At 38.6% G+C, this 26,653-nt stretch overlaps 1 protein-coding gene and 1 long non-coding RNA gene across 9 annotated transcripts in view; both read left to right on the top strand.

Annotated features, from left to right (window-relative positions):
- SCUBE1 (signal peptide, CUB domain and EGF like domain containing 1) overlaps positions 1 to 26,653 on the top strand; it is a 255,507-nt gene that overhangs the window by 192,604 nt on the left and 36,250 nt on the right. For all 8 annotated transcript variants that reach the window (XM_068656700.1, XM_068656690.1, XM_068656671.1 and 5 more), the window contains one exon: positions 3,356 to 3,478. In XM_068656700.1, the coding sequence (XP_068512801.1) occupies positions 3,356 to 3,478 (123 nt within the window). The remainder of the gene's footprint in view (positions 1 to 3,355; positions 3,479 to 26,653) is intronic.
- On the top strand, positions 15,877 to 25,480 carry LOC137842678 (uncharacterized). Its single transcript, XR_011089161.1, has 2 exons — positions 15,877 to 20,417; positions 20,879 to 25,480. It is a non-coding gene; the product is annotated as an uncharacterized lncRNA (long non-coding RNA).

Raw genomic sequence — 26,653 nt, 5'->3', positions numbered from 1 at the left:
CCTGCAGAGAAACATCCTCTACAGAGAAATACAGCTCTGTATATACTATTGCATTCCTAGGGAAACTATGCACTGTGGAAAGCTTGAGGCACTTTTATGCAACCTGTATCATCGATTGAAAAGGAGCCACTTCAGAGCTATATTTGAAAACACGAGCTTTATGACTCTTCTACAGACAGTCCCAATACTAGTATGAGGAGATTTGACTAAGTAATTTCAAAGCTGGTAGATACTATGGTGGGTTTCCACTGTGTTTTCTTTCCCTGTGTGGTAAGCAGACATGACATGGAAGCAGACATGTCTGTGAAGTTCACAAAAGGCACTTGACAAAGTTGGGTACCAGTCAGTTTAAAGATAAATGGAGCCTCACCTTGTCACACAGTGGAATCATTTATTTTCACATGGCTCATAACAAATTATTTATAGCTATGAAAAGAAAAATAATGGAGATATAGACTGTTGCAATTTCTATGAACCAGTTAGACACGATATGGTTGGATACTGCTCTCTTTCAAGTGAAATGCAGTAATGCACCGCTCTCCATAGACAGAAATAATTTTACATGCCTTATCATTCTTGCTATGGCCATGGAAAGAAATACAGTGAAAGCAGAGACACTGATGCTGTTTGTGTTATTTAGAATGTTTTTTGCAGCTAACAGTTTTGACCTCTATTCTGTTTTGAAGGTCCTGGTTTCAGAAGGCCACGTCGTGTCTTCCAGCTAGAAGAAATGAGTAAATACTTTATTTTCCTGTGGACTCTCCTAGGTTTTACCCAGACCCTGGCTCAGGATTATTCCAAGGAATTGCTGGTGTAAAACTGATATGTTAGTGGAATTACAACAGTTAACAGCTTTAAATCTACCCTTTGCGGCGTAGGAGGTTTGATTTTTGTCCGTTGTGGACTATAGGGACCCCAAGAAGAAAGTTAGTGAGACTGGAACTTGTAATTTAACACATGAAATCCAGGGGCTGTCATTTAAAATATCAGTCCTTCAGAATGGTGTTTGACAGTCTGCAAGTAATTTCTGCTTCAAGCAGTCTCAACAGCAGAGTAGCCCAGAGGTCATGTTGTTCTTATGGGTAAGAGAGACCTTCTTCATGATGGATGACTACTCTGTGTGTTTGTGATGCTTAATATATTAGTAATTTTAACTCACAATTTCATTTGTCCAAAAGTTTTGTCATAGCAAGCTGAACTATAGTTAGTTACACCTGTGCTGTGAAAAAGGTTGTGGTGAGCTATCATAAGACCTATACCACAGTCTGCACATCCTAAAGTTAGGAGGCAGCACTCACGAGATTGGAAATGTCAGCCTGTGGGAATTGTGCCAACAAGTCTTACATTTTCACTGCTGATCTGGACCTGTGCTTGTAATCACAGCTGAAACCAAATGTGTTGCTGCCTTCAGCCTCATGATATTAGGCAAAGCAGCCAACAGTGTAATCTTCACCAGGTTTATCAGGTTGAGAACCTAAGATTATCTTTCTTGGCTATTCTATTTCAGTCACCAAAACTTGAGGACCACAGACAACAAACAAGACTCCAGCCATCAGCTCAGCTTGAGAATTCTGTTACCTGAGACACAAAGATTGCAGCTACGTTTGTGCAAAGCACTCAGGGTGTGATACTACTATAGCTGCTACCTACCATTTTACCCTCATGCTTTTAATAGGATTGAATGCAAATGCCACTCCTTTGCAGAACCAGACACAAAAGCAGTAAGCAGCAGTGTTAGTTCAGAGGGTCTCAGAGCAGCTTTGCTTTCTCTTTTCCAAAAATTCAGCTTACGAACAAACCTTTATAATGATGTATGCTGCCCTTGCTCATTTGAGTTGTACACCTCCTGAACATATTTCTGTCAACGTCCATGCAACAAAGCACCATTTAGAAAAGCAGGCTGAAATTGATTCTCAGCTATTAGAATTTCTAGATTTACTTCCTCACTGCTCTTGCAGACATATTTTTCTGCTGATTGTATTTGACGTGCAGAAATGTGATAAAAACCATACAACACTCCCAGATCTGTAATCATGTGTATTCAAAAATGAGTGAATGACTCTCAAAGTCATCCTAAAATCAAGTTATTTTAAATGCTCCCTTCATTCACCAGCATCATGCATCTTTGATAAATTTCCATCTCCACATATTAGTTCCTAGCTTTGTGTTTTGCAACAATTCCTTTTTAAATGGCTAGCTGTTACCTCAAATTTTCAGAGCTTGTAAGAGACTTTTCAGAAGGAAAGGTCATTCTCCACTCATTTTTCTCAAAGATCTAATTTTCATTTTCAGAAGTGTGCAGCCAGGGCTCTATGACATATTTCTTCTCTGTATTTATCCCTAAAAAGACCTATATTATTGGCAGTATTCTTCTCCTGAAAACTAGCAGGCTTGTTTTTTGTTTTTTGTTTTTTTTCTTTTGCAGAAAATGTGGATCCATGGTTTTATAACTGGGGGAGGATGGAAAGGTGCTCTGTATTTCAGATGAGGTTCTATGACCTATTATATACCTATTGCAGAAGTTTTTATAGAATGGAAAAGGGACTGGTCATTCCAGATTTTCCAAACCTTTGGGAGAAGCTATAGGGTGGAGGAAGTGGAGTCAAGAGTCTGAAATTCAGAACAGAGTCTTTATCTTCATGAGAGTCTTTATCTTCTTGATGACTTTTTAAATTAAGAGCCATTGATCCTGTCCTTCATACATGTACATGGCTTTCAAATAAAGGCAATAGACGCTATGCGTTGAGAACAACTCAAGAGACAACATCTCACATACATTTAGTGTTGCTCTGCAAAAACATCAAATCAGAAAGGTTAGAGGTATGAAAATGGTTATTCAGTGGCACTGTGTTCATAGTGGACAAACTAGCACATAATCCTAAATGTGAGCAAATGTACCTCTGCATTTCTTTATGTAGTTATAATGGAAGTATTTTGTGATAATTCAAATCAAATATGTTTTGCTTTGTGTTTCTTTGTTGTTATTTCATTTCATTTTTTCAGGTGTTGTTAGGTTTTGATAGTTCCTATGTAAGGTGATGGATTCACATTACACAGCCTGAAGTCTTGTGTTAGGCACATTACTGAATCTACAAAGAAACTTCCCTAATTTTTTTTTTAATTTGGTCATCTGTTGGTTGAGCTGCTGAGAGAAATACTTCTGTCTCCAGAACAACTCATTCATAGTTCTTTTGTAAGCTTTTCCAGAAAGGTTTGGGAAGGGATACATTTGACAAACCTGTTTCCTAGTGGGAACTGCAGCCTCCTTGAAGATCTGAGTAAAGTCCTATATTCCTGCCATGAAATACTCGAATTACAGCCATGAACTAAATTTTTGCCCATTCATTCGTTGCAGATATTGACGAATGCTTGGTAAACAATGGTGGCTGTGACCATTTCTGCCGAAACACGGTTGGCAGCTTTGAATGCAGCTGCCAGAAAGGCTATAAACTCCTCACAGATGAACGGACCTGCCAAGGTAATTCTTCACTTATTTCACTTTTAGCAAAATGAGGATGTTAATTTGTTAATTTCAACTGATTTTTTTTTTTGGGGGGGGGTGGGGGAGAGAAAAAGAAGTAAAGCTTTTGTATTACAGATTTTAATCATACTGTCATAGGAGTTAAAGTTAGAAAAGACCTGCCAGATTTTGATAATCTAAGATTGGTTTAGAATATTTCTGGAAATGTCTTGTTTCATTGTTTTTAGTAGTAGGAATGCCAGTGTCCTGAAGCAGGAAAATCCCCGTGGTATAGTGTAATAAGCACAGGCAGAATCTTATGTTCAAATCCTTTAATTTGTTGTGATCTTTATGGAACAGAGGTTTACCATATTTACACTGGATTAATTTTGAGTAATTTACTGGAATAGAGCATTTGCAACAGTTAAACTGAAAAAAAAAAGAGTGTAATATATGAGCTCACCTTTGCCTGATAGAATCTGCTTATGGAGCAATCATTGAAGGACTTTTGTGGGAATTCATATGAAGTATGATTTATGTCATGTTTTGTATGTGTGTGTCATGATTTGTTACCTAAGTCATATAAAATTATATTTTCTATGACCAATGACCAATTAAGTGCGTAAGTACTTCCCATTTCAGTACAACAACCCATGTACATTTGGAGAAATTACACTTTAAATAGAGAAAAGGAAGGAAGTATTCAAGGATTTTTTTTTCTGCGGGGGTTGCCTTTTTATTAATTATCTTCATGGGCTTTGCACATGTAAAAATTATGAAGTCCAGAACAGCATTAGTATTTTAGAGCTTCTTTGTTCATCAGTAAGGGAGAAACAAATGTCTGGAGATACATACATCATTCAAAAGATTTTCTATTGATTCTCATTGGTACTTCTATTATCTGAGAAGTCTACTCCACCCTGAGTGTGTGGTTAGCCACTGAGGAGTCAGTGCAAGGTTGGCTTCATGCTAGGACAGGATGGGAAAAGCTCAGACCAGAACCGTGAGTTCTATGACTAGACAGAAAAAAATATTGTTGGGTCATGTCAGACAAGGATAAGTTGTCAGGTTCTGATACACCTGCTAAAAATAGGAACAAAATATTAAAAAGAAACATTCCCTTCATGATGCATCTAGAGATAGTTAGGAATAGTTTCTGGTTCTTGAGTTGCTTGTATCATGACAGTTTGTCACTGCAGTATTAGCCACAGGTGTGACACTGAAGTCATTGTAATTACACCAGGGAAAAACTTGTCAATAAAGTTGAGACCTGCATTCTTGTTAGGCAAGAGCAGATAGAAAATTTATGTGTTCATTGTTCAAAGTCTTGGTAACAGACTTTGAAATCTGCCTGTAAGTAATCAGTTATTTCTTCTGATGAAGCAGTTCTGTAAACATTGTTCATCTGAGTTTTGTTTCTTCATGTGCCTGGGCTGCTGAATGAATTACTTGCTAATGACAGTATATACCGTGCAATGAATGAAGCTGTAGCTGATCTTCTCATCCTCATGTGATCAGACAAGAATTGTTGGTTTGGAAATACAAACATGACCTGGCCATCCTACTTTTGCCATTGTCAATGAACAAGGGCAGGCGCTCTGTCTGCCTCTATGTGATACTTTGACTGACATGTTAACTGTAGCTTATCTGCTGCTCTAACAGCCTGATTAGTGCAAGCCCAGAGAATTCTTGCTCTGGAGAATTGCTTTGGTCCCAGAAATGCTGGTCCTTCATAGTGTGAAATTTGGAGGACAAAGTTATTTCCTGTTTGAAGTCTGAGGTATTTGGGCCCCAGAGACTGATTATAGCAACTATGGTATGATGCCAGCTTTGTGGAGGAACCACTGCAATAATTTTGTTTCTGTCTGGTGCTTAAGGTGATAGTTGTTGACTTAGGGAAACAGAAGGCCTGCTAACAAAGAAAAAGGAAAAGTGGATATAGATCAAGAAATCTGATGTATTAGTCACTTATACTTTGTTGCTTCCCCTGCAAAGGAGAATTTGTCAGGTCTGACGGGAAAATGTGGTTGGGGGTTAAGTGACACTGCTGGCATATAAATCATCCATGTTTTTTTCTGGAAAAATAAGAATTTTTCTGGTAATAGGCAGTCAACACTGACCATTACTGAGAGATTCAGATAAATTTATTTTAAGTATATTAGCCTTTTCAATGAGTGAATTAGAGAAGTTTAATCTGTCTTTATAGAAGATGCTGTTATTTGTGTTATATCTGTTATTTTGATTCATAAGAGAGTTTTTAGGACTTGTGATTTTGCTGTAACATTGCCTTTCTCCTCTAATTTTCATTTTAAAACTAAAGACGTCTTTAAGTTACAAATCGATGTGTTTAGCAAATACTTACTTAGGACCTTGGAAGTGTATGTTGTTTGGGGTTAAGTCCTATTTAGTTCAGATGGCCTCACTGGTGTATAAGGAGTTCATCTCCAAATGAGTCCATCACTCACATCAAGGAACAGATCCTGCCAACATTAAACAAAATACCCATGGAAGCAGTTGGTAAGCATGCCCTTTTAAGACCTGCAGAATCCCTGTATAGGTGTGTGTGTCTGGTTCATGAGAAAGAACCTGTAAAGAAAAAAGCCACAGAGACACAGGTTACATTAGCAACATTTTTCAAACTGTTGGAAAATACAAATAAGCTGTTGCTGCATAACTTTATTCATGTAAATGTTAACTTCAGCACAAGGCAACTTTACATGCTTCAATAAAAAGGTTCTTTCCATATTCCCTGTGAAACTCAGATTGTCCTATCTCACCTCATTTCCTTGGTGTCTTTTCGTTGTAGACCTATGTAGACCCATTGTAGAGAGAAAGAGCCAACTTTAGGATTGTAGGGAAAAGTCTCAGACTTTGTTCAGGCTGTTTGTATAGCTCCCGCCCCATTGTACCAAGTGCCTTACACACATTCATTATCTTTGTGAAGAGGAAAGTATTTCTCTGAGTTTTTCAAGCCCAATATTGTAGCTTGCCTAAGATCACATATAGGAATGCCTGGACAGTGCAGACAATTTTTTTTTCTCAAGCTTTTGTTAATCTGCCCTCTTCCTTCATTACAAGAAAAAAGAAAAACAACAACAAAAACTCTTGCATTTGTGTTTATACTCTGCTATGAAAATTCATAATTTTTCAGTAACTCTGAAGCTTGCTGATCAGTTGGAGCCACTGGCTAGCCACCCTGCATGCACAGGGCTTGTATAAGCAGCTTTTGCATTTGTAAAGGGCATTAAAGTGTTCTGCATTTGCCTGTTTACAGCTAAACCATTTTTAGCCCTGGTTGCAAAGAAAACTATTGTCAATCACAGATTACTTCTGCTAGGGAGTGGTTCTCACGCTGGGGCTCCTTGTTAGACAAGGAAAATGTAGGGGGTTTCTCTTCCTTTCCCCTCCCCTGCATTCCAACCATTTAAAAGGAAACTTATTTGTAACCCAGAAGGTGAAGAATCCACATTGCCTTGGCAGCAATATTGTGGAGACTAATACGACTTTCCCAGAGTCTCTCTTTTCATGCAAACTTAAAATAGATTTCTTTTTTTTCACCTTTAATGCTGAAATCACTGTTTGACAATACCAAACCCATCTATTGTGTATTATTTTAAAAGATCCCTTAAGCCTAAAGAATTGTAAATTCATTGGTATGGAAAGAAACCATTGGATCTGTTTGTATAAACCTTGCAAAAAGAGGCCTGTGTCTCCTTTGAGCATTTAATACAAATAATGTAGCTATATTTATAGCAAGGAGAGGTTATATTTGTAACCTTTGCAGTAATTAACAGCAGGACAAAAATTCAGATTAGTTTTAGAATGACATCAGCAGCATAACATCAAGCAAGACTGCTTAAAGCTGAATGTGTATAAGTGCAGACGTAATTACCTTAATCCTCAGCCAATATGAGTTTTAAAGCCATTTAACTTAATTGCTTATTCAGTTTCTGTTTGTTGTGTAGTGATCTTGAAAAAAAATCAACAATAAGCATTCTTTCTGCTCCACTCAAGTCCAAGCTTCATTAAGCACCCAGAAAAATGTGTGAAATTCTATCATAAATAATTTTCTCTTCCTGCTGTAGGAATTGCCTTTTGCAAGAGAAGACAAGGAGAGACAGCATGCACATTTGTCATAACTCTCCAGGGAGTCCATTTGTTGTAACTCTCCATTCAGAAAAAAAATAAAATAAAATAGTGCTTTTAGTGGGAACATGCAGTGAACAACATGCAATACTTTGGACTGCTAGAGCTACACTCTGCTCCTCTGCCCCTCTCTAACTCTGCCCAAAATAGAGCCAAATCCTTGTATGCTGAGGAATTTAACCTTCTGCAGGAGGCAGTTCAAGGCATTTGCATCATTGTAGTCCACTTACAGCCTCAAAAGCAACTTAAGCGGGGCTTGATGATTGCTAGATCTCACAGACCATAATGAAATCTGTCCAAGTAGCGATTTCACCAACTATTTCAATCAATACAGCCACTGTAAAAGGAGATGATTGTCCACTAGGCAAAAATACCCCTCTGGCATGTGGAATACCTGCACAAGCTCTCTGGCATTTCTACAGCTTCTTTAAAGCTATGTGTTCACAATCAGTAGTTGATGGCATTTTTTATTCACTTTGACATATTGCCTGTTTGATTGTTGATTATTCTTTACTGCTTTCCTACCAGATTTGAAATGAATGCAATGACTATTTTATAACTAGGTGTTGGAATACAGTGCCTCATAGTCTGCTATTGGTAGTACTGTTGTCTAAAGGAAGTTCAGTGATGTCAGTTTATTCAACAGGAAATCCAAAACAAAATTTGGCTCACTAGCTTCATGATATATTGAATTTCCCTTCTAGTAATTTTCTGTGGGCACATTTTGCTAGAGGTTTGGGGTTTTATAACACTACAAAACTATCCAGTAAAAGCCTAAGTATAGCTGATTTGTTTTGTTGTTTGTTTGTTTGTTTGTTTTCTTCAAGAAAAACAGAAAGATGTGAGCATATCCACTATCATATTAATGTATTCGGACTTGTCTTTCTTTCTTTTAAAGTAATGTGTTTCTTATGTGCCCTACTGTATCCCACCTTCCTGTCTCCCCAGCTTCACTTCCAGACAAGTGTTCCTCTAAACTTGACACTCATGGAGTGGAGCAACTGGAAGTGATGGCTAGAGCCAAGTATGCTGTGAGCAGATGTTAAGGCAGTTTCCTTAGTAACTGCCAGCATATCACAATGCTGACCTTTGAAATACTTCAAACATTGCCCAACTGGTGGTTTTGGGTTTTTGTGGTTTTTTTTTGTTTGTTTTTGTTTTGTTTTGTTTTGTTTTGTTTTGTTTTCCCTCAGGTTGTCTATGAGCAGGTTTTAAATAAGACTTGAACCCAGTCTTAGGGCTGCTTTGTTAACCCATACACCACAGAGCCATAATCCATGCAGTCCTAAAATAATGCTGTCAAATGAGAGACCTTTTTTTATTGCCAAGTAGGTTTTCTTTCCAGAGAATTTGAAGTGATTAATTTTAGCTGACCTTATGAGTGATATGTGGTAGAAGGATGCTTCACGTAGAGCTACCAATGGATAATTGTCAAGAGATACCTTCTTGCATTTCAGAACAAGAGAAAGAAAATAGCACCTTGAAAAATGCAGTAACTGTCTATGATCCAAGGATCACACAGACCTGATCTTGAAACATTGCCATATTACCTGGATATCTAATCCCCCTTAATAACATCCATCTTTTCACTTACTTGTACAAAATATGCACTATTAGCCTTCCAAGGGCAATCTCTCGCATGGTATCTCCATTTTGAAAATGTGTGTGAAATGAGAGATTAATCATACAGGGAATGACAGATAGAAAGTGTTTGTGGGAATTATTTTTGGCCTAAAGAAGCCCACAAAGATTAACTACAAAGATGTCTCTATACTCTTCTGTATGGAAGCATTGATAATAAATATGGCAGTACAGAACCAGTTCAAACTCAAGTAAATCAGTGCATCCACATCAGCAGCACTGACTCACCAAGTATCTTGAATATAGAGGGACCAAGTTAAAAAATAAAAAGGGACCAGAGATGGTTTTCTTCACTAGGTTACATGACAGTGACCTGCCACCCACATTTGATCATATAACCCAGTAAAGCAGTTGACCTTGTCCCAGTCATGTAATCTGATGGAGGTCTCAGGATGAGGGTACAGCCCTTGCATTGATTTATACAGCCACCAATCTTAAGTTACTTAACTCAATGCATGGGTAGAGATAAGGGCTGGAGCATCTGTCTCTCTCTCTCTCTCTCACTGCACTGTGAAAATGGAAGACAGGGAGAATCCCGAGTCCTGTGCCCCAGTTTTAAAAGCCTGAAGAAATTCCTTGTACCAGGAAAGGGGAATTTTATGCCATGACTCTCCAAGCCAAGACAAAAGTCCTTTTTACCTTACTGCTGCTCCTATAACTGTTCTTGTTCTGAGTAGCTAGATGAATAGCTGAGTATATCTATCCTAGTGTAGGCCCAGAGACATTGAGCTGTGGGAGATTGCAGATGGGTACAGCTGCACCATGCTGTAATTGCACACATGATGAAATTTTTCAGCTAATCTGTATTGGTGCTAGAACTTATGTTTCAAGTAAGTTAATTTAAAATACAGTGGTTGAAACCCTGATCCCTCATATTCAATGGATCAGCTTCACAGTTTGGCTAACTTACCAGTGAAAACTGTTATAAAGTTTTGTTCTTGTTCCACTCTTTCCTTTTCTTTCCTACTAAATAAACAGAAGAAGCCAATGTACAATAACAGGAGCATTATTTACCCTGTCCCTTCTTTCTGGAATGGCACTAGCAGTACTGCTCTGTCACAACTTCACATCCAGGCAAGAGACATAAAGGGGACAGTTCCCCATAAATGGGGAAGAGGAGCTAGCAGGCTTACAAGTCCCCTCACTGACATTTGCCTGAGTTTGCATGTGCATGTGTGGTAAGCTGTAGGTTTTCAGCAGATAGAGAAAATATCCAGGGCTTCCTTTTGCTCTCACTTATATAAGTGAGATATATATATATATCTCACTTATATATATATATTATATATATATAATTATATAATATTATATATATATATATATATATATATATATCACTTATATATATATATATTGGCAGACTTCTGTATTCACACTGCAGTCACACTAAAGGAATCTGCTGGTCCTCATTGCATTAAACCACTTGAACAGGGTGAGTCAGTACCATGCAGGGTTGACTAATGAGAGAAAGGGATGAAGGGACACAAGCCGTTTGTGTATCAACACTCATTTGTGCGATACACATGAAGGAGAATGGTTTTGCCTTGATGCACCTGTCCTCTCACCAACATAAGATAGCCATGCTGTAAGATACAAAATACATTTTCTTGATTAAGACTGATTTGCAGCCAATCCAGCTAAGTCTGGCCCAGTATGTTTGATTCTATGCACACGTGGCATACAAACAGCTGTGCTGGTTCAGCTGCTGAGGCAGGTCGAGAACCAGGAAGAATCTCGAGTGCTGGAGGCGATCCTGGGAGCTGCTTGTAGAAATCAGTGTGTCTCACAGAAAGAAAATTTGAGATGACTTCCCTGTCGCTGATCATGTACATTCCCTATGCAGATTTTCTGTAAGGCACTGTGTGTCACTGAGGCTTGCAAAAATATCTTGCTTATGACAGGCACCATATTGCTTCTAGCATCAGGTTAAAAAATACTCTGCTGGGAAGCAACATGTTACACTGTCAATAAAAGGAATACATCTCAAAACCTTTGTTACACATGGTGCTTACTCTTGGTGTCAGTGAGATTGTGAATAGTGGTACAGTCTGCCTCTGTGAGAAAAAAAGGGTTGCAAGATCATACACAGAGATCATAAATACCTCAGGCATAAATTATAAACAGTTCTAGCCAGTACAAGTTTGTTTGCCAAGTGATAGTATCTCCCATGTTGGTTGTAGCAATTATGTCTGCTGAAACATGAAAACAAATACATACCCCCCCAACTCCAGCTCTCCTCACTTCAGCACATACAGATTTATCGTTAAAAGTAAATTTTCTTTGGTGTCTGCTGCTTGGAAGGAATATTAAACCTCATAATCTAGGCTTTAAATCAATTTCTAATGGGATGAGACCTAATGTGGGGAGGGCAGCTGGGGCAGGTTATTCCACCTCTATTTTCCCATGAAGTTTCTGACAAGGGCTACTGTTGGAAGATACTAGATTAGTTTGACCTCAGGTCTCATTCAGTATTGCAGCTCTTATACTCCTGTGTTAAACTCTGTAGTGCATATTGCTATCAAATTGCTTTCTACAGCTCTGTCTGACCCCTCCCCCCAGTGATGTTGTGCATGGGAAGCCAAGCAAAACATTCCGTTAATGTTTAGAAAGAGAATTTGAGATATGTTTTTCATTTGATGCTGTAGGATTTAGTACATGCATAGTGCAGAAATGATTTTACTGGACTAAAATCATATTATGTATTAATGAATTACCAGGATATGAGTCAGCATTGGAATAGTTTGAGCAGGAAAGTAGCATTGTTCCACAAACAATAATCTGTTGATAAATAGTGGTGAAAGCTGTAATTCAATAGGAATTGTTTTTGAAGAGAACCAGAGAGAGACTCTATGGATATATATTCTCCACTATTGCAGTGGTGCACCTTGAGATAATGCCATGTTACAGCTCTCACTCATTTAATCACCTTAAGGTCAGAAATCCTTTACACTAAGTGCTGTACAGAATTGCAGGAAAATGACAACCCTATCCCAAATGTTCAGAGGAGCTTCATCTTCCTGTGCTTGTTTCTACCCTTCTGGGCCTTTTAAAAGTGCTCAATTTCGTTTACTTTTTTTCTAATGAGAATAAAATCCCTTAAGATCTTAACTCATTTAAGCAAAGGAGTGTGATTTTCTTCCAGAAGCCATGTTATGAACTACTTGTGTTGATAATTTTCTGATGAGCCCTGTGTTAGGACAGGTGAGATAAAAACAAAAATTTAAGCTCTAATACTAAGAGGCAATGAGATGGAGGAGTATTTCCTGGGTTATTGTTGGGTGGAGGGTTTTTTTTTATTCGTATTTGCAAAAAGCTTCTGTTCATGTTTTTGGAGTGATACCTGCCATTCCTGGACTCCCTGGAGGCTGGCCTTCCTTGGTGGAAGTAGTGGCATGAAGCAGAGCACACATGAACAGCCCAATGGAGGGTACATTTTTCTGCGGGCACAAGCCACAACTCATGGAGCCTGTGGCAGACCATGAGTTGCAGGCAAACAATCAGCAAGCATGTGGCAGAGACAAGAAACTGCCTCTTATCATGGCCTCTTCTGCTTTTCTCATTGCCTTACAGAGGTAAGCATTGTTTCACCTCTCCACTTCCATATGCCCTCCTCCCACCTTGATCTGATCTTCAGATTGAGTGCTTGCAAAGAAGGAGGTGACTTGTGCTAGTTCTGGACCTCAGGACAAGGTTTCTAATTACTTTTTAAACAAGCCTTTGAAGCAGAGGCAGAGAACAGCAATTATTGTTTGTATTAATTGGCCACTGACTTCACTGGGAGCTTGAAGTAAGCTAGGGATGCACAATCAGAATGACAGGAGGTGAAGTGCAGCATTTGATTTTTCAGTTGAAAGCTGAAACTGTTTTTGTACTTGCTCTTTCAGCACCATCAAATAACACTAAAGCAGATTTTGACCCAGAGTAGCCCCTTATTCCTTCAAGAAGTCTCACTAGCAGCTACTACTCAGCGGTGATAGAGACAGCTTGGCAAAGAGAAGGTCTCTCTTTCCAGAAATATGTCTAAAAAAACAAATGTATTTCAGGATGGAGGGAATATTCCTCACTTGATACACAGAGGGTAAAACCTTTTTTGTTTGTCTCATCAGGCTGTTAAGTTGCTCTTACAGAGTTGCTGTGTAAATAGTGGCTTGAGCAGAGTGCAGACAACTAAACATGTTTATATTTGTAGGAAAATAAATAAACCTGCCTGAAGTTTCTTTTAATGCATTTCTGCTGTTGATATACGGCTTTTCCTATCCCAAACACTTGATGCGTAACACAGTTTATTGCTGTAATAGCAGTAGATAACTCAATTTGCCTTTGCCTTGGAAAATGATTGATTTTGGAAAAAGATATGTTTGTTTATAAAATCTTGGCAATGATCTGATGAAAGTACTTTGTTTTCTTTAAAAAAATGTTGGGAAAGTAGTGACTTTAATTGCATTTTAGATTGTCCTAGCAAAACAATGGTAAGAGGATAAACATAATAGGAACTAAAGCCAATTGCCTCTTACTGGTTTCCTCAGGTTAATAGAGGAGCCTGAGCACAACAAAGCCCTCATGTAATGGAGGGGAGCTGCAGGGTGGGAAAGAGCTCAGACAGGTAAACATAGACCCAAGAGCAAGGGCTCTGTCTCAGAAATCTACAGGCCATCTAGCGTTGACTCTATTTCAGTTGCCAATATTAAGCTCATCACACAGAAACAGTCTTTTGCCTTCTTGTCTCTACATCTCTCCCTCTTTTACCTTCTATCTCAGCAGATTCTGCCCTCCAACAGCCCTCAAGGCTTGGAGGTCCTTATGTTTCCACTAAGGATTTTGTGTCCAACTGTCACATGTAGAAATGCCTGTACAAGCTATACAAGCAACTTGACTCAAGTTCTTTATTGTCTTACCATAAATAATTCTGTGTTTCAAAAGCTTGTCTCAAAGACTCTCTGTTCATAATGTGTCAGGGCCATGAAGCTAATAAAGCCAATGTCAGATGTGTGTTGGGGGTGATGGCCCTCAAATGCAGAACAGTGTATTTATTAGCATGTACTTTTCATTTATTAGCATGTTCTTTTCATATTAACAATGAAGCTGTGATTGTTGAAATGCTCATGCAGGGCACTAAGAAGAGCTGTAATGGGAGAACTACACATCCTGATGCCCACAGTGCTACAATTTTGTTGGTGCTAGCATGCGTAACAGATTAGACTTATCACAAAGGTCACTGAGTATAGTTGCACTTGCATTCTCCAAGCTAAGCATTTAGAGGTATGGTTTTAACTCAGGCTCATTTATCATAGCTTTGTTGACTTTTCTCTGATTTGCCAATCACCAAAAGGTTGCAAATGTACTTACTGTTTCTTTGCTCTTGTACATGGCCTTTCATCAAGCAGTTTCAGCCCTTCCAATTTTGTAGCTCTTAGGGGGGGGAAAAGAAAGAGCAAAGTGCTTGGTTCCACTCATTTCCTATTGATTTTAAAAGTAATAGGTTCTAAAAATGAACAATGTTGTTGAAGATATATGTGCATTTCTGATATTATAATCTTTTGTTGTATTTAGCAGGTAACTGTGCACTACTCGGATTCAGATCCCTATAGGACATTTAAAATCTTTAAAAAAAATCTTTATAAGTCTTTTAAACTGATTTTTAAAAATTGTTACAAGGATAACAACAAACACAAAGTAGGATGAAAACAACTGCCATGAGCTCATGGTCAGACTAAGTTCAAAAAGCTTCACAGTGAAAACCAGTAATGATATTTGAAATCTTCCTTTCCAAATGCCTTTTTAGAACACTTCCCTTCATATCTGTGACCTTAGGCAATCTTATTAATTTTATGCCACTGTGTCTAGTTATTAGTATGTTTTTTTCCCAATCAATAGGAGACTCGGAAAACTTTCTCACATGCAAAAACAATATCTTTCTTTCTTTTTTTAAACTTCTTTATTTAAAAGTATCTCCAGACCTGTCTCTGGTGATTGGTGAGTTTCTCTGCAAACCCTCCTCAGAGACTTTGCTAGCTGAGGGCTCTTCTGCCCTCTCTGCCCCCTTTCCCTGCCCAAGAGCAGATGGGGATCCCTTAAGTTTCTTCTCTTGAAGTACATGAGTACTCAATCTGAGGGTGTCTAGAGGGTGTCTGTATAGACAGGATATGTGGAATGTGTCACAGGTGTATAGGCGCCTTGCAGTGCATGCTCCCAGGAGGTCACCCATCTTCAGCTGCAGCGCAGATCTGTAGCCTTTCCCCAGCTCCAGAAGCTCATACATCTGGTAAAGCAGGTCAGTAAATTACACACTACATTGACTAAGGTTATCTCTCAAGTGATTTCGCAGATTGAGGGAGAAGCCATGGCAGTGTTGGTTGAAATATGGTGAAAGGCACTGGGAAATACTGGGCTAAGGAGAACTGAGGATGTGCTCCCTGTTGTAAGTGACAAGGTGAATAGTCTGCATATAAGAAACAAACATTTCTCATTAGATATGAAATGTACTGCTGTCTTCTATTCAGAGAGCCTCAGTACCCAGCATCTGGTTTCTCATTCCTCTATCAGTTATGACAGCTGGTCAAATTCAGAATTGCTGACCAGTTCAGCTCAGCTGAAGAAGAAGAGAAGTGAAGGAAGAGCCTTGGCCACGCTCTTTTTCCTCCTCAGCAGTCCCATGGGCAGCTCCATTCTCCATCTCCTCTTGCAGTGCCAAGATTTAGCAAGTAGCTTTGTGTTGAAAATATTGGAAGAAAAGATTGTCTGCTAGACAGGGAAATTATCAGGTAGTCCTCTACCATTATTCGGTTTTCAGTTTGCTGCTTCTTACAAAAAGAAAAAAAAAAAGAAAAAAAGAAAAGAAAAGAAAAAAAAAAAAAGAATGTAATGGGGTATTTCAAAATGCTGCAGGGAAAAAATATTGAAAACTTTTTACGTTGCCAAACAGCAGAGAAATAATAATGTAATAACAATGATGATGGCGATGATGATGTATTTCATTATAGAAATGTAAAAACCCTTGGGCCAAATCCCACCATCTTTATTCAAAGATACCCCCAAAGACCCCAAGGTTAGCTGCCAAGTTTTGCCTGGCTGAAATTGCCAAATTCTGCAATTTCCATCCAAAACTATAAATCTTCCCAGCTCCTAAGGCAAACCTTTTGGTGATCCAAAAGCAAGCAAATGGTTCTGTGGCTGATGCATGAGGCAAAACAAAACCATACTGACTGGGAGCAGAATTGGCTCTGCAGTGCTGACAGGAAGATGAATGTATGGTGGTCAGTTGACTTGGCACATACATTAAGGGGAACACATAGGGAATAGATATTTATAGCATTAAGATGTCATTTTGCAGCCCCATTTCTGCAGACTCTGAGAAAGCCCTGAGGGAGGCTTGTGGAAGAGAATGAGCTTGTGGACTGTGTGTGGAAGAAAATTAAAAAAGGAATTTTTGAAAGAAATGGAGAAGAGAAGGGAAAATTTGTTGGTACGTGAGATCACATAAAACTCCCTTGGAAGAGTTCCTACAGAAAGGATTGTATTTACTCTGGAGAAGGAGTAAATAGTTTAGACCTACAGTTTATATTGCCAAGTCTCAGTATTTAACCTTCATTCCTTCTGCTTTCAACCCCCAGAGATAGCAAAGCGGTTTCCAGAAAGTGTAACTGGGTACTTATGATAGGTCTGATAGTAAAGATAAAGAAAACAAGCTGCTACTTGCCTTTAAAGACTCTCCCAATTGTACTGTCTTGTTCTTTCCAACTATAGTTCCCTTTGCTGTAACTTTTGGGTAAACAGTGGGAAGCCAACTTTCTGATGTTAATGATGATGAGTTTGCTGGATTAAGAGTTGTCCCCTTGGTGCATAGCATCAAAGAAAGATCTGACTACTGAAGTTCCTCTAACCACTGAAGGGACCAATGAATGATTACTGTCTTCTGAACTTCGCTGCTCTGGTGATATGAATTAACGGAGGCAGCCAGCCAGCCCAAGGGAACTACTTAGTTGAGTTTTGCTTTCTTATATGTAACCTCAGACCCAACAAGATACTACAAGAAATACATCAAGAGGTACTTGCTGATTCCTGGAAGGATCAGGTATGCACAACACTCTTATAAGAGAAATTATTCAGCCTTTACCAGATTTAGCAATTAAAAAAGATTGCACTAATTTGAACTCTAAAAAATAAACTGGTGTAGGACACTAGAAATTTACTCCAGGAAAACATCTAGACCATCCTCTCAGGAAGAGGGATAAGAGGGATGCTTTTGGAGGTTACCAGTGATAGATGCTGCTTAAGTACAGCAGGTCAGGCTAAATGAGCATGGTCATCTTCCTAATATTAAATAAAATCATTCTATCAAAATAAATGTCCTGTTTCTGTCCACTGTGGTAGGACTTTGAAGACTTTAGTCAGCCTTGGACATGTAGCAGAAGTGTGAGTACACACAGAAAGAAGAAATCAGTGATGTCCAGATATTCCTTAGAGCACAATATGAGTGTTTGAAGTCATCAGACCAGAATGATAAATGGTAGAGACAACTGTGGCTCCCTAAATTGCATTTGCACCAGAGCTATCGAGTGGTAATTCTGCATTTAGTACTCTACAAAGACAGGGAAAGACACAGCCTTTCTAAAGAGGGATGATCAGCAGTTTGACAGCCTCAAGAACAGAGATAACATGTTATTGAAGTTATTATGGGTAGAGATAGCCTGACAGGTAGGTGAAGACAAGTTGTTTCCAGGATCTAAATATATTGGATAAACAGGATATACAGACATAAAAAGATACTGAGGTAGTGAGGTAGAACTATGTAGATGATAATGCTAGCAGTCCTTACTGCAGGACTGGAAAGGATGGGCTTCACACTCTAGGCATTGCATACCACACTGGCTTAAAAGGAAACCGTGGCCTAGTTGCATCTTCTAGGGCATTTGGCTGTTCAGCAGAGCACTGCCTTCTTGCTCAGCCAGCCTGGATGGGCTGGCAGGCTCAAGGTCCAAAGAGACCCTACTGCTGTCGCAGAAGCTTGGGCTACCCGGTAGCATGCAAGAAAGCAGCTCCCTCAGGGTGGTGAACCCAGAGGAATTACTCTAATTAGTGAAGTCAGTGTTAAGCTACTGCTGTCCTAGAAAGTGTTGCCCCCTGGGGCAGAAAGTACCTTCTGTGAGTTGCAGAGCAGAAGCTAACTTGAGCCCAAAGTCTTCCAGTGGGAATATGATTGGAGGCACATCTGCATGATCCTGGTGTCACTGCAGGTCCTTATCGATTTCACAGCTCCCATGTGGACAAAGACATGGACCTACTTGTAGTATTGCTGCCTAAATCTATTGCTAGAGATCAGAGACATGCTATTTGCTACTAGTGAAAATCAAGGGTACAACTAAATGGTTTATTTAGACTGGGAAAACTAGATTAACTCTAATTTGCTATGGGCAAATTTTTGTTTGTGAACTGAACCAAGGCAGCATGTTTAAATAATGCATGGAGCAGTGGTTCTATCTTTATTAGAGTGGGTAGGAAGCAAAAATTCTGCAAAATTTGGCACTCACTGCTTCTGTGTGCCTATCCCTGATATAAAAATAGTTTCATTTTGAAAATCCTTGCAGTATCTCCTCTGTGGGATTCTTATATAATAAGTCACAGGTTTCTAATTATTTATTGCATCTATCTCTAGTATATTTTGCAAATTTCTTTTACATTTTATATAGATTTATTTGTTTTACTACCACTTTGCATTCTAAGAACAAATCAGCTGTAATAAAAAGCACATTTCCATGCAAGCAGAATCAATTTCCTTCAGAAGTCTTTCATTCCCTGATTAGCGTGTTACATTTGGTCTTCACTAATCACAACTGTGAGCAATAAAATTCTTAAATAAATAAATGCTTTGGTCCAAGTCACTGTTAGTCATAATGGATGGTTTCCTACTTAAATTTCTGAAACACGAGATGTGACTGGGCTACTTAGATACTTACATTCACATTAAAAATATAACAATTAAGGCCAGATCTGTTTTTCTGCAGGTCATTAGTATGTTATTAACAACTAAGTCTCAGCAGCAAGGTGATTTGATTGCAAGTCAGTAATGTTGTGGGAAGCCCAAATGGGTGTGGTTTTTCGATTACTTTTAAGGGTTTGGGGTTACAGGTTGCTTTGGTGTTTTTTTTTCCCTTTTTGATAGCCTGCTTCAGTGAGAAAGCAATGAAGTAGAAGTTTTGTATGTTACTAGGTCTTTCCATGTTTCCTCTTCATTGGTTTTATTTTTGTAGACCCTGAAATGTAAGTTAGCTATAAGCCATTCCTTTTGGTTGGTGCTGGATGTGTATTAGCGAGTTACGTTCTCAGAGGATGTATTTTTACTAACTGTGAACAGGAGTAAGTCACTGTAGATCAGAAAATTTGAGCTGTGGTGGAAACCCCTCTTGTGGCTTCTGTAGCAAAGTAATACCTTTCCCAATAGTGAATTTAAACCAGCATTTGCTGGAGAGCATAGTTTGAATCATGGCTCCCTGTGGTCCAGCAACCACTCAACATGGTTTCCCTAATGTCTGTCAAATATTGTTGGAAACCACTCTGGCTGGACTGTAAGGTGAACAACGTTACATGGGTGGTATGAATTCCCTGCAGAAACTGGAGGATGCATGGGGGAAGACAGAAAATCACTTTCAGCCAAAAATACATATAAAAAAGCATTAGTGTTTATTTCAAAAACATCATCTAACAGTGTTTTAGTTTCTATATATGTGTGCTTAACAAATGATAAAAAGGAGAAGCTCTTTATCAGAGGAGCCAGTGACTTGGAAGCTGAGGTCTGCGAGCAGAAATGTTCTGCCTAGCCTTGGGTTTGCTTTGTGTGCATTATCAGTTGAGTGGGGTACTCCACAATGAGTCTGCATTTGATTGGGGCTTAAACGCAAACCAAGGGTGTTAGAGAAGGCTGGAAGAAAGCTATGTGTTGCAGACTTCTGCACGGGGAGAATGACTCCTGCTGTGGTGCCGCACTGGGAGATAACTCCTCTGTGCTGATCTATTACTTTGTGTGTCCCACTGGGACACCTGGGCCATCACTTCCAGCAAGGGGCCGAACACTACTAGCATGAAACATGAACACTACTGCATGAATCAGAAAGCCACAGATTCCTTGTTGAGTATATTCTTCACGGCATCCTGAGTCTTTGCTGCAACAATGAAGGTATACTTAACTGGGAGAAGGATTGGGAGCATATGAAGTAATGACTATGATAGCACCTCAAAGTATTAATGTGATATTATGACCTTTATTGGCTGAGGTCATCTATCAGCATTCAGGGTGTTGGGAGTCACTTTGATGGAAGAAATTGATATTTAATTTTATTTTACTTTACATTTCTGTGCAAAAAGTCATTCTATTCTATTTCTGTTTAATACAGCACATTTAAATGTAATCTATATATTCTGTATATATGCCGTGATCTAGCATATATTCCATGTCTTGCCTCACTAAACAGAGGCAAATCAAATATAAGATGGGTTCTTTATTTACAGTGCCCAGAACTGATCCAGTCTGCACTCATAGATTTTATTGATCGTCTCAGAGCCCCTCCTGTATTGTTCTCTATGGTATAAATAGTACCATTAAATAATAATGACTTCCTTTACCATGTCTATTTTCAGACCGCATGAAAAATATGTCAAACAAGAAGACCAAACTCTAATTCAAACGTCATGTCACCTGTATTTTGGAAGAAGACTCCTGGTTTCATAAATCAACCTATTTGTTTAATTCATGTCTCTGAGAAAAACTGTCCTGATGGCCATTAGGTTGCACTAACCAACTAATCATTTGTTATTAGTATTAGCAAATAAAATGACATTAGTGAATAAAAAGGGGGGGAGGAGGGATATATTTTTGCAATAAATTTTTAACATGTGATTGGCCAAGCTAAGCACTGAATTGTTCAGTTCTATAACCACAACACAAGTTCACCTATGTACTATGTGCAAGGTGAATTTTGCGTGTGTGTATTCTGACTGGAAATCATAATGGATTCTGCATTGGTTTGCAGTCCTCAAAGCATATCCAGATCCACTGTTATCAGCCTTGCTTTTAAATGTTTATCATTGAGCTGTTTGTTTGCAATGCTAATGCTTTTTGAAATGCCGTGCATTGCACTTAAATTTTCTCATTGTTGATTTCTTTTAGTTTCTCTGAAATTTATTGTAGAGGGAAAAAGCAATGGCAATCAAGAATATAGGGCACTGCATTTGAGGAAATGGAGTACAGAAAGAAGCCTTTCACTAAAGAGCTGCTGGTAAGAATCCAGCTCAGCTTCAGATTTAGCAAAAATCATTACTGTGTGATGGCTTCTTGGTGCCCTGCACTCTAGATCCACAAATGAGTCAGAGTCTGCATCTCACGAACCACCAGAACAATTAATGCTACTGTAATTGGGAGTCTTCTGGCAGGACCGGTGGAAAGGGCAGGGACTGAGTGAGCATGGAAAAAGAGCTGTTTTCTCCCTGCTCCTTCAGGTCACCTTTAAGACATAACTGTGTGAGGAAATCTTGAAGAAAGTAGCTCTGTGGTAGCTCTCCTTCTGGAGAAAAATGGAAGACTTTACTTGCCAGTACTGAGAATCTGACACCCCCTTACAAACATTATATTCAAGAACAAGAAAGTTCATTAAGAGATGGTTTAATGTGTGAAAGCACGAACTTAAAAAAAAAAAAAAAAAAAAAAAAAAGTTGAACTAATAAGAAAATCCAAAGTGCTAATTTAAAATAATAGGAACAGAGCCCAGCAAATATTATAACGCCTGACCACCATTGGCAACAGTTATTTCCCTCAAAAATACAGAAAATCCTGCTCTATTATTAAACCATTGAACAATCTCTTCAATTTGAATCTATCCTAGGCAAAAAGAAAGGAGTGCTTGCACTGTACAAGTACTCCTTGGAGATGAGAATGTGGATTGATAGAAGTGATTCTGGACTTCATTCAGGCTGAGATGATGCTTCAATGTCATGGTAACATTGACTGGAAGGAGAGCTGTCAGCAACATTAGACACCATAAACAGAGTGCCTTTAGGGAGGTCTGGGGCATCTGGTGTGCACGTGGATCACAGAATAGTAGATTGGAAGGGACCTCTGGAGGTCATCTGTTCTGGTCCCTGAAACTGGCACTTACACAGACCCATCTGCTGTGAACTGGGAAGTTCTTCACATTAGAATTTATATGCTACTGGCAGAAAAACTACCTCTGGCAGGAAACTCGCCCCACACTATCAGAGATTAATTTTGCTTTATAGTTCCCATAGGCCTCAAACAGTTAAACTGTGAAGATGTCTCTCAATACGCTGAAATGACAGAACCACATCTGCTGATTATTGTGGTGAATGTGATAAAGAATTATTGACTAAGTGAAAGTAAAAAGAATGTGCTAGATATCAGATTAGCAAAATAAGATTAGTGCTAGCAAATCTGAAAGGTTCTGAGACACCTTAGGCTATTTTTGAATTCATGCCATACATGTATTCAACTAAAAATAAACTAGAAACTTCAAGGTTTTTTTCCACTGCAGTTCCTCAAAAAAAAACTTTTTGACTCCTCGTGATAAAATGATTCAAAAATGTAATTTAAATAAAGCACCTCAAACCAGAAAGTTCAGAGTGAGTGACCCAATACAAAAAAATTCTGTTTGTGTGAGCATGTGCACATGTTTGTGGCGAGTTTGACCACAAAACCAAAAGACAATTTGTTTATTTTCAGTGCTTTAGCTGTAACCTGACACATCCCTGCTTTTATATTTTTGGGTTTCTCTTCAATAGATAACGCTAGCAGATTGTGTAGTTGTGTTTATAGAGAGAAGACAAAGATTAGATACCTATGTTCTTTCCCAGTTGTGTGGTGTGCACAATTTGAAACCCAGGTCTGTGAGTGTGGAAAAGTGGAGTAATTCCCTTTTCTTCATTCTCTTATGAGATATACCTGTATCATGAGGGTAGTGGGAAATAAATGCATCTTTTCAGGGTAAATATGGAGAAGTATTATGGAGCACTACAAAGGCATGAGAGCCAACTCTACAGTTTCTGGGAGATGAGGGATCACAGCACCCAGAACACAGGTTTTGGAGTTTAGAAGGAAAAAAAAAAAAAAAAAAAAAAGTGCAAGAGGATTTCAGCATCCAGCATCACACCACAGCTTTCTTTTAGTGAAGAGCATGTTGTGCATATTTTTCCCTTTTCTATGACCAGTGCTGAATTCCTCAGGGGACTGGTGATTCTTCAGATACGGTGCTGTGGAAAACTTGGTCCCTTGGGCAGTGCCTAGCCCTACCCTCAACAGGCATGGAGCAGAGGGGAGCAAAGGGCTTGTTGTTGAGCAAGGAAATGTGTATGCAGAGGCTTTCCACATGCAATCAGCCAAAGCAAGAGGCTGAATTCAGCAGAGGTTGAATTTATGAGAACAGCAGCAGGAGGTGGGATGAGGGGTTTAAATGGCTAAAAAATGCTTTTTATAGTGGTCTTTGTATTATAATAAAAGTGTTTGTTTCAGCATCTCTGCTAGTCAGTGAAAGCAATAGCTGATATTTCATACAATAATTCATGCAATAGAAACGCATTTGTCCATCCTGAGTGCCTGTTACTTGGCAAGCAGATGACTGGTCTTATTAGACAGACTATTGTTTCCACAGGCAAGGTGGGGTACACGTCCTTGTTAATGTGAAGAAAAACCTGTAAAGGTCTAAGCCATAATGCATTACAGGACAAAGCAACATGTGTGGAAGCAGCACGTAAACTCAATTGAATAAAATAGTACAGGATAAGGTCACTATTGTTATAAATGAAGTCTCAATCTGAATTTAGTAATATTCATAAAAGAATATTTATAAAAGGTATAAAAGGCAAGTAAACAGCACTGGGTGTGCAGGGAGTCTACGCTCCACCAACACGCACACAGAAACATCAAACATTCTAAATATACAGAGCATTGCTTTACATACTAAACCAGAGTATGCCTATACAATCAGATAAGGTAACAAACAATCCTTAAGTTCCATGACTTAACAGCCTCCATTTTCCATTCCTTTTCTTGATTACAAACAAGTCTCCATTTTCCATTCCTTTTGAACAATATGTCTTGCTTTAAGTTGTCAAGCAACTTGGTCTTTGGGCCTTATGTATCCTGTTCTTCCAGATCGAAGAAAAGCATATCCATATTGTTTTCGAGGCCAATAGGCCTGGGTCAAAAGGCACGTCCAGGTCAGCAGGGGGCGTAACAGCAAAAGCCTTCGATGGCTGTAGCAGCTTAGGGGCCCATGGTGCAGCAGTCGAATAGGTAAACGAGCCCGCAGCTCCCTCACTATCTGGCAAACCACACGTTTCTGACTGTGGCTCCACATGGCTCTTTAAGGTCTCAGAGACTGCTCGCCAGGTGCCGAGCAATCCCACTGCAACCTTGTCGTTTTTAGTTGCAGAGTCCCACACCTTGACCTCAATTTGGTCCCATATTTCAGGATCATAAACTGTCTGATTGTTAATAAGGAGAATAAGCTGTAAGGTTACCAGGACAGTCTTTGTTTCTAAGGACGTATGATTCCCCATAATGCGCAGCTGCTTACCAGCGAGGGGCAGTTGTGTGCACAGGTCCTCTTCTTCAGCTTGAGCTTCTTCCCAGCTCCCGTGTGCCTGTTTCCAGCAACTTTCTGTATGAGCTTCTCTGAGCGGTTTGCTGAGTTTGGCCGAACCTATGTTCATGAGGCAATCAAAGTGCCTGTTCCCGTCCTGGTCTCTGTTCTGCTAGCCTGTTCCTTTTCATTCCTTCTTTCTATTTCTTTATTGATGACATAACTTTATCACATCTCGTTGCCTTCTTTTTTAACCTGAGGGCAGGCTCCCCTCTTATACCCTTCTCTCCACAGCAGTTCTTTTCAAAACAACTTTGCCTATAACAACAACAGCAAACACCCAGAAAATTCCATGTCTTAACGGCTGGAGAACAAGAAACACCAGACTGCATGGAGTCTCCTGAATCACCCTTCTTTGTTCCCTCTAAATTCTTTTATGTTCCTGATGGCCTCATCATTAAGAGTCTAATGTTATCTCAACCACGGGGCTTTCTGACCCCCATGACCACAATCCAACATCTCCCACTTTTTTATTAATATCAACCATATATAACACTATATATAACTCCATATATACACTCCATATACAAATATACTCCATATATACACTCCATATATAACACTATTGAGAAATATGAATTTATTTATTTTTTAAATAGAGCCTTCCATGCTAAGTCAGGCCAGAAAATGAGTTGCTTTTGTGAATTTCCTGCAATACCTTATACTGAACAGGGTTGCGCATGAATGAAACCATGATGTATGATGTGGCTTCTTAAGCATTAAAAAAACTTTAAAACTGTAACTGCAGTGTTCATTCCCAAATGATTTTGCATTGCGTAATTTTTAAAGAAAACTGAAATAGTTTACATACATCTTTGTATATTCAAAAGCTTCATATTTCCAAGACCATAAGGAAAACCTTAAAAAGAAATTACTTTCACAACTCAAATAGTGATATTTTAAAATATATAGGAAAATGCATTAAAAATGAATAGGTGCAAAAAATAGAAAATCTCAATTGTCTTTTTTTTTGTACTTAATCATAACAAGTGGTTGATATGCATACATAAAACCAGATAGCACAGATTTTTTGTTCATTGTATGTATTTAATTTTATTATGCATTTGTCTGAGCACTTGCTTTCTGTGTCATGAATTCTCTTTCTGTGCATGTTTTGAAACACTCAGAATTGTGGCTCATATAAAATATATCTGTTTACAACGTTGTAAATTTTTATATAAACTCTCACAAATACTTTGGTTTTATGTATACACACATAAAAGCTTAATTTTTTAGTTCTTGAAGTTAAGTATTTATAATAGTGTCAGTATTCATAATAGTAATATAAGTAATATAGTAATATAATAGTAATATAAGTATTTATAATTTATAATAGCAAGATGAGATCCAGAATGTTTCATTAAAGATCAAAACTGTATAAATGATGCCTGGAAATATAATATAGGAAATGGGTACCCTAAAATATATGTGATTTCCCACATTTTTTTCAAGCACACGTGCCTTTCTAAACATGCACAATGTGAAAGTCTGAGTTTATATATAGTAATGGTGTCGCTCAGGTTATGTTTATGAGCAACTCTAAAAGGTGTGCAAGCTATTAAGGAAACACTATTCCTTTCCTTCTTGCCTCCGAAACATGGGAAGAATGTGTTTTTGTTGTTTGTTTTTTTCCGAAGTTACATCTCTCAAATGATGCCATTGTATAAATTTATCTGTCCCTCTAACAGATCTAATTTGATCATTGAAAAGGATTTACGAAAACCAATTGTTTGAGGATAAAATTCAGTCGAGTGTTGTTATA

The sequence above is a fragment of the Anas acuta genome, chromosome 1, assembly GCF_963932015.1.
Source record: "Anas acuta chromosome 1, bAnaAcu1.1, whole genome shotgun sequence".
Lineage (NCBI taxonomy): Eukaryota > Metazoa > Chordata > Aves > Anseriformes > Anatidae > Anas > Anas acuta.
Note: the sequence above shows the minus strand (reverse complement) of the source record. Positions and strands in the feature narration are given on the sequence as shown.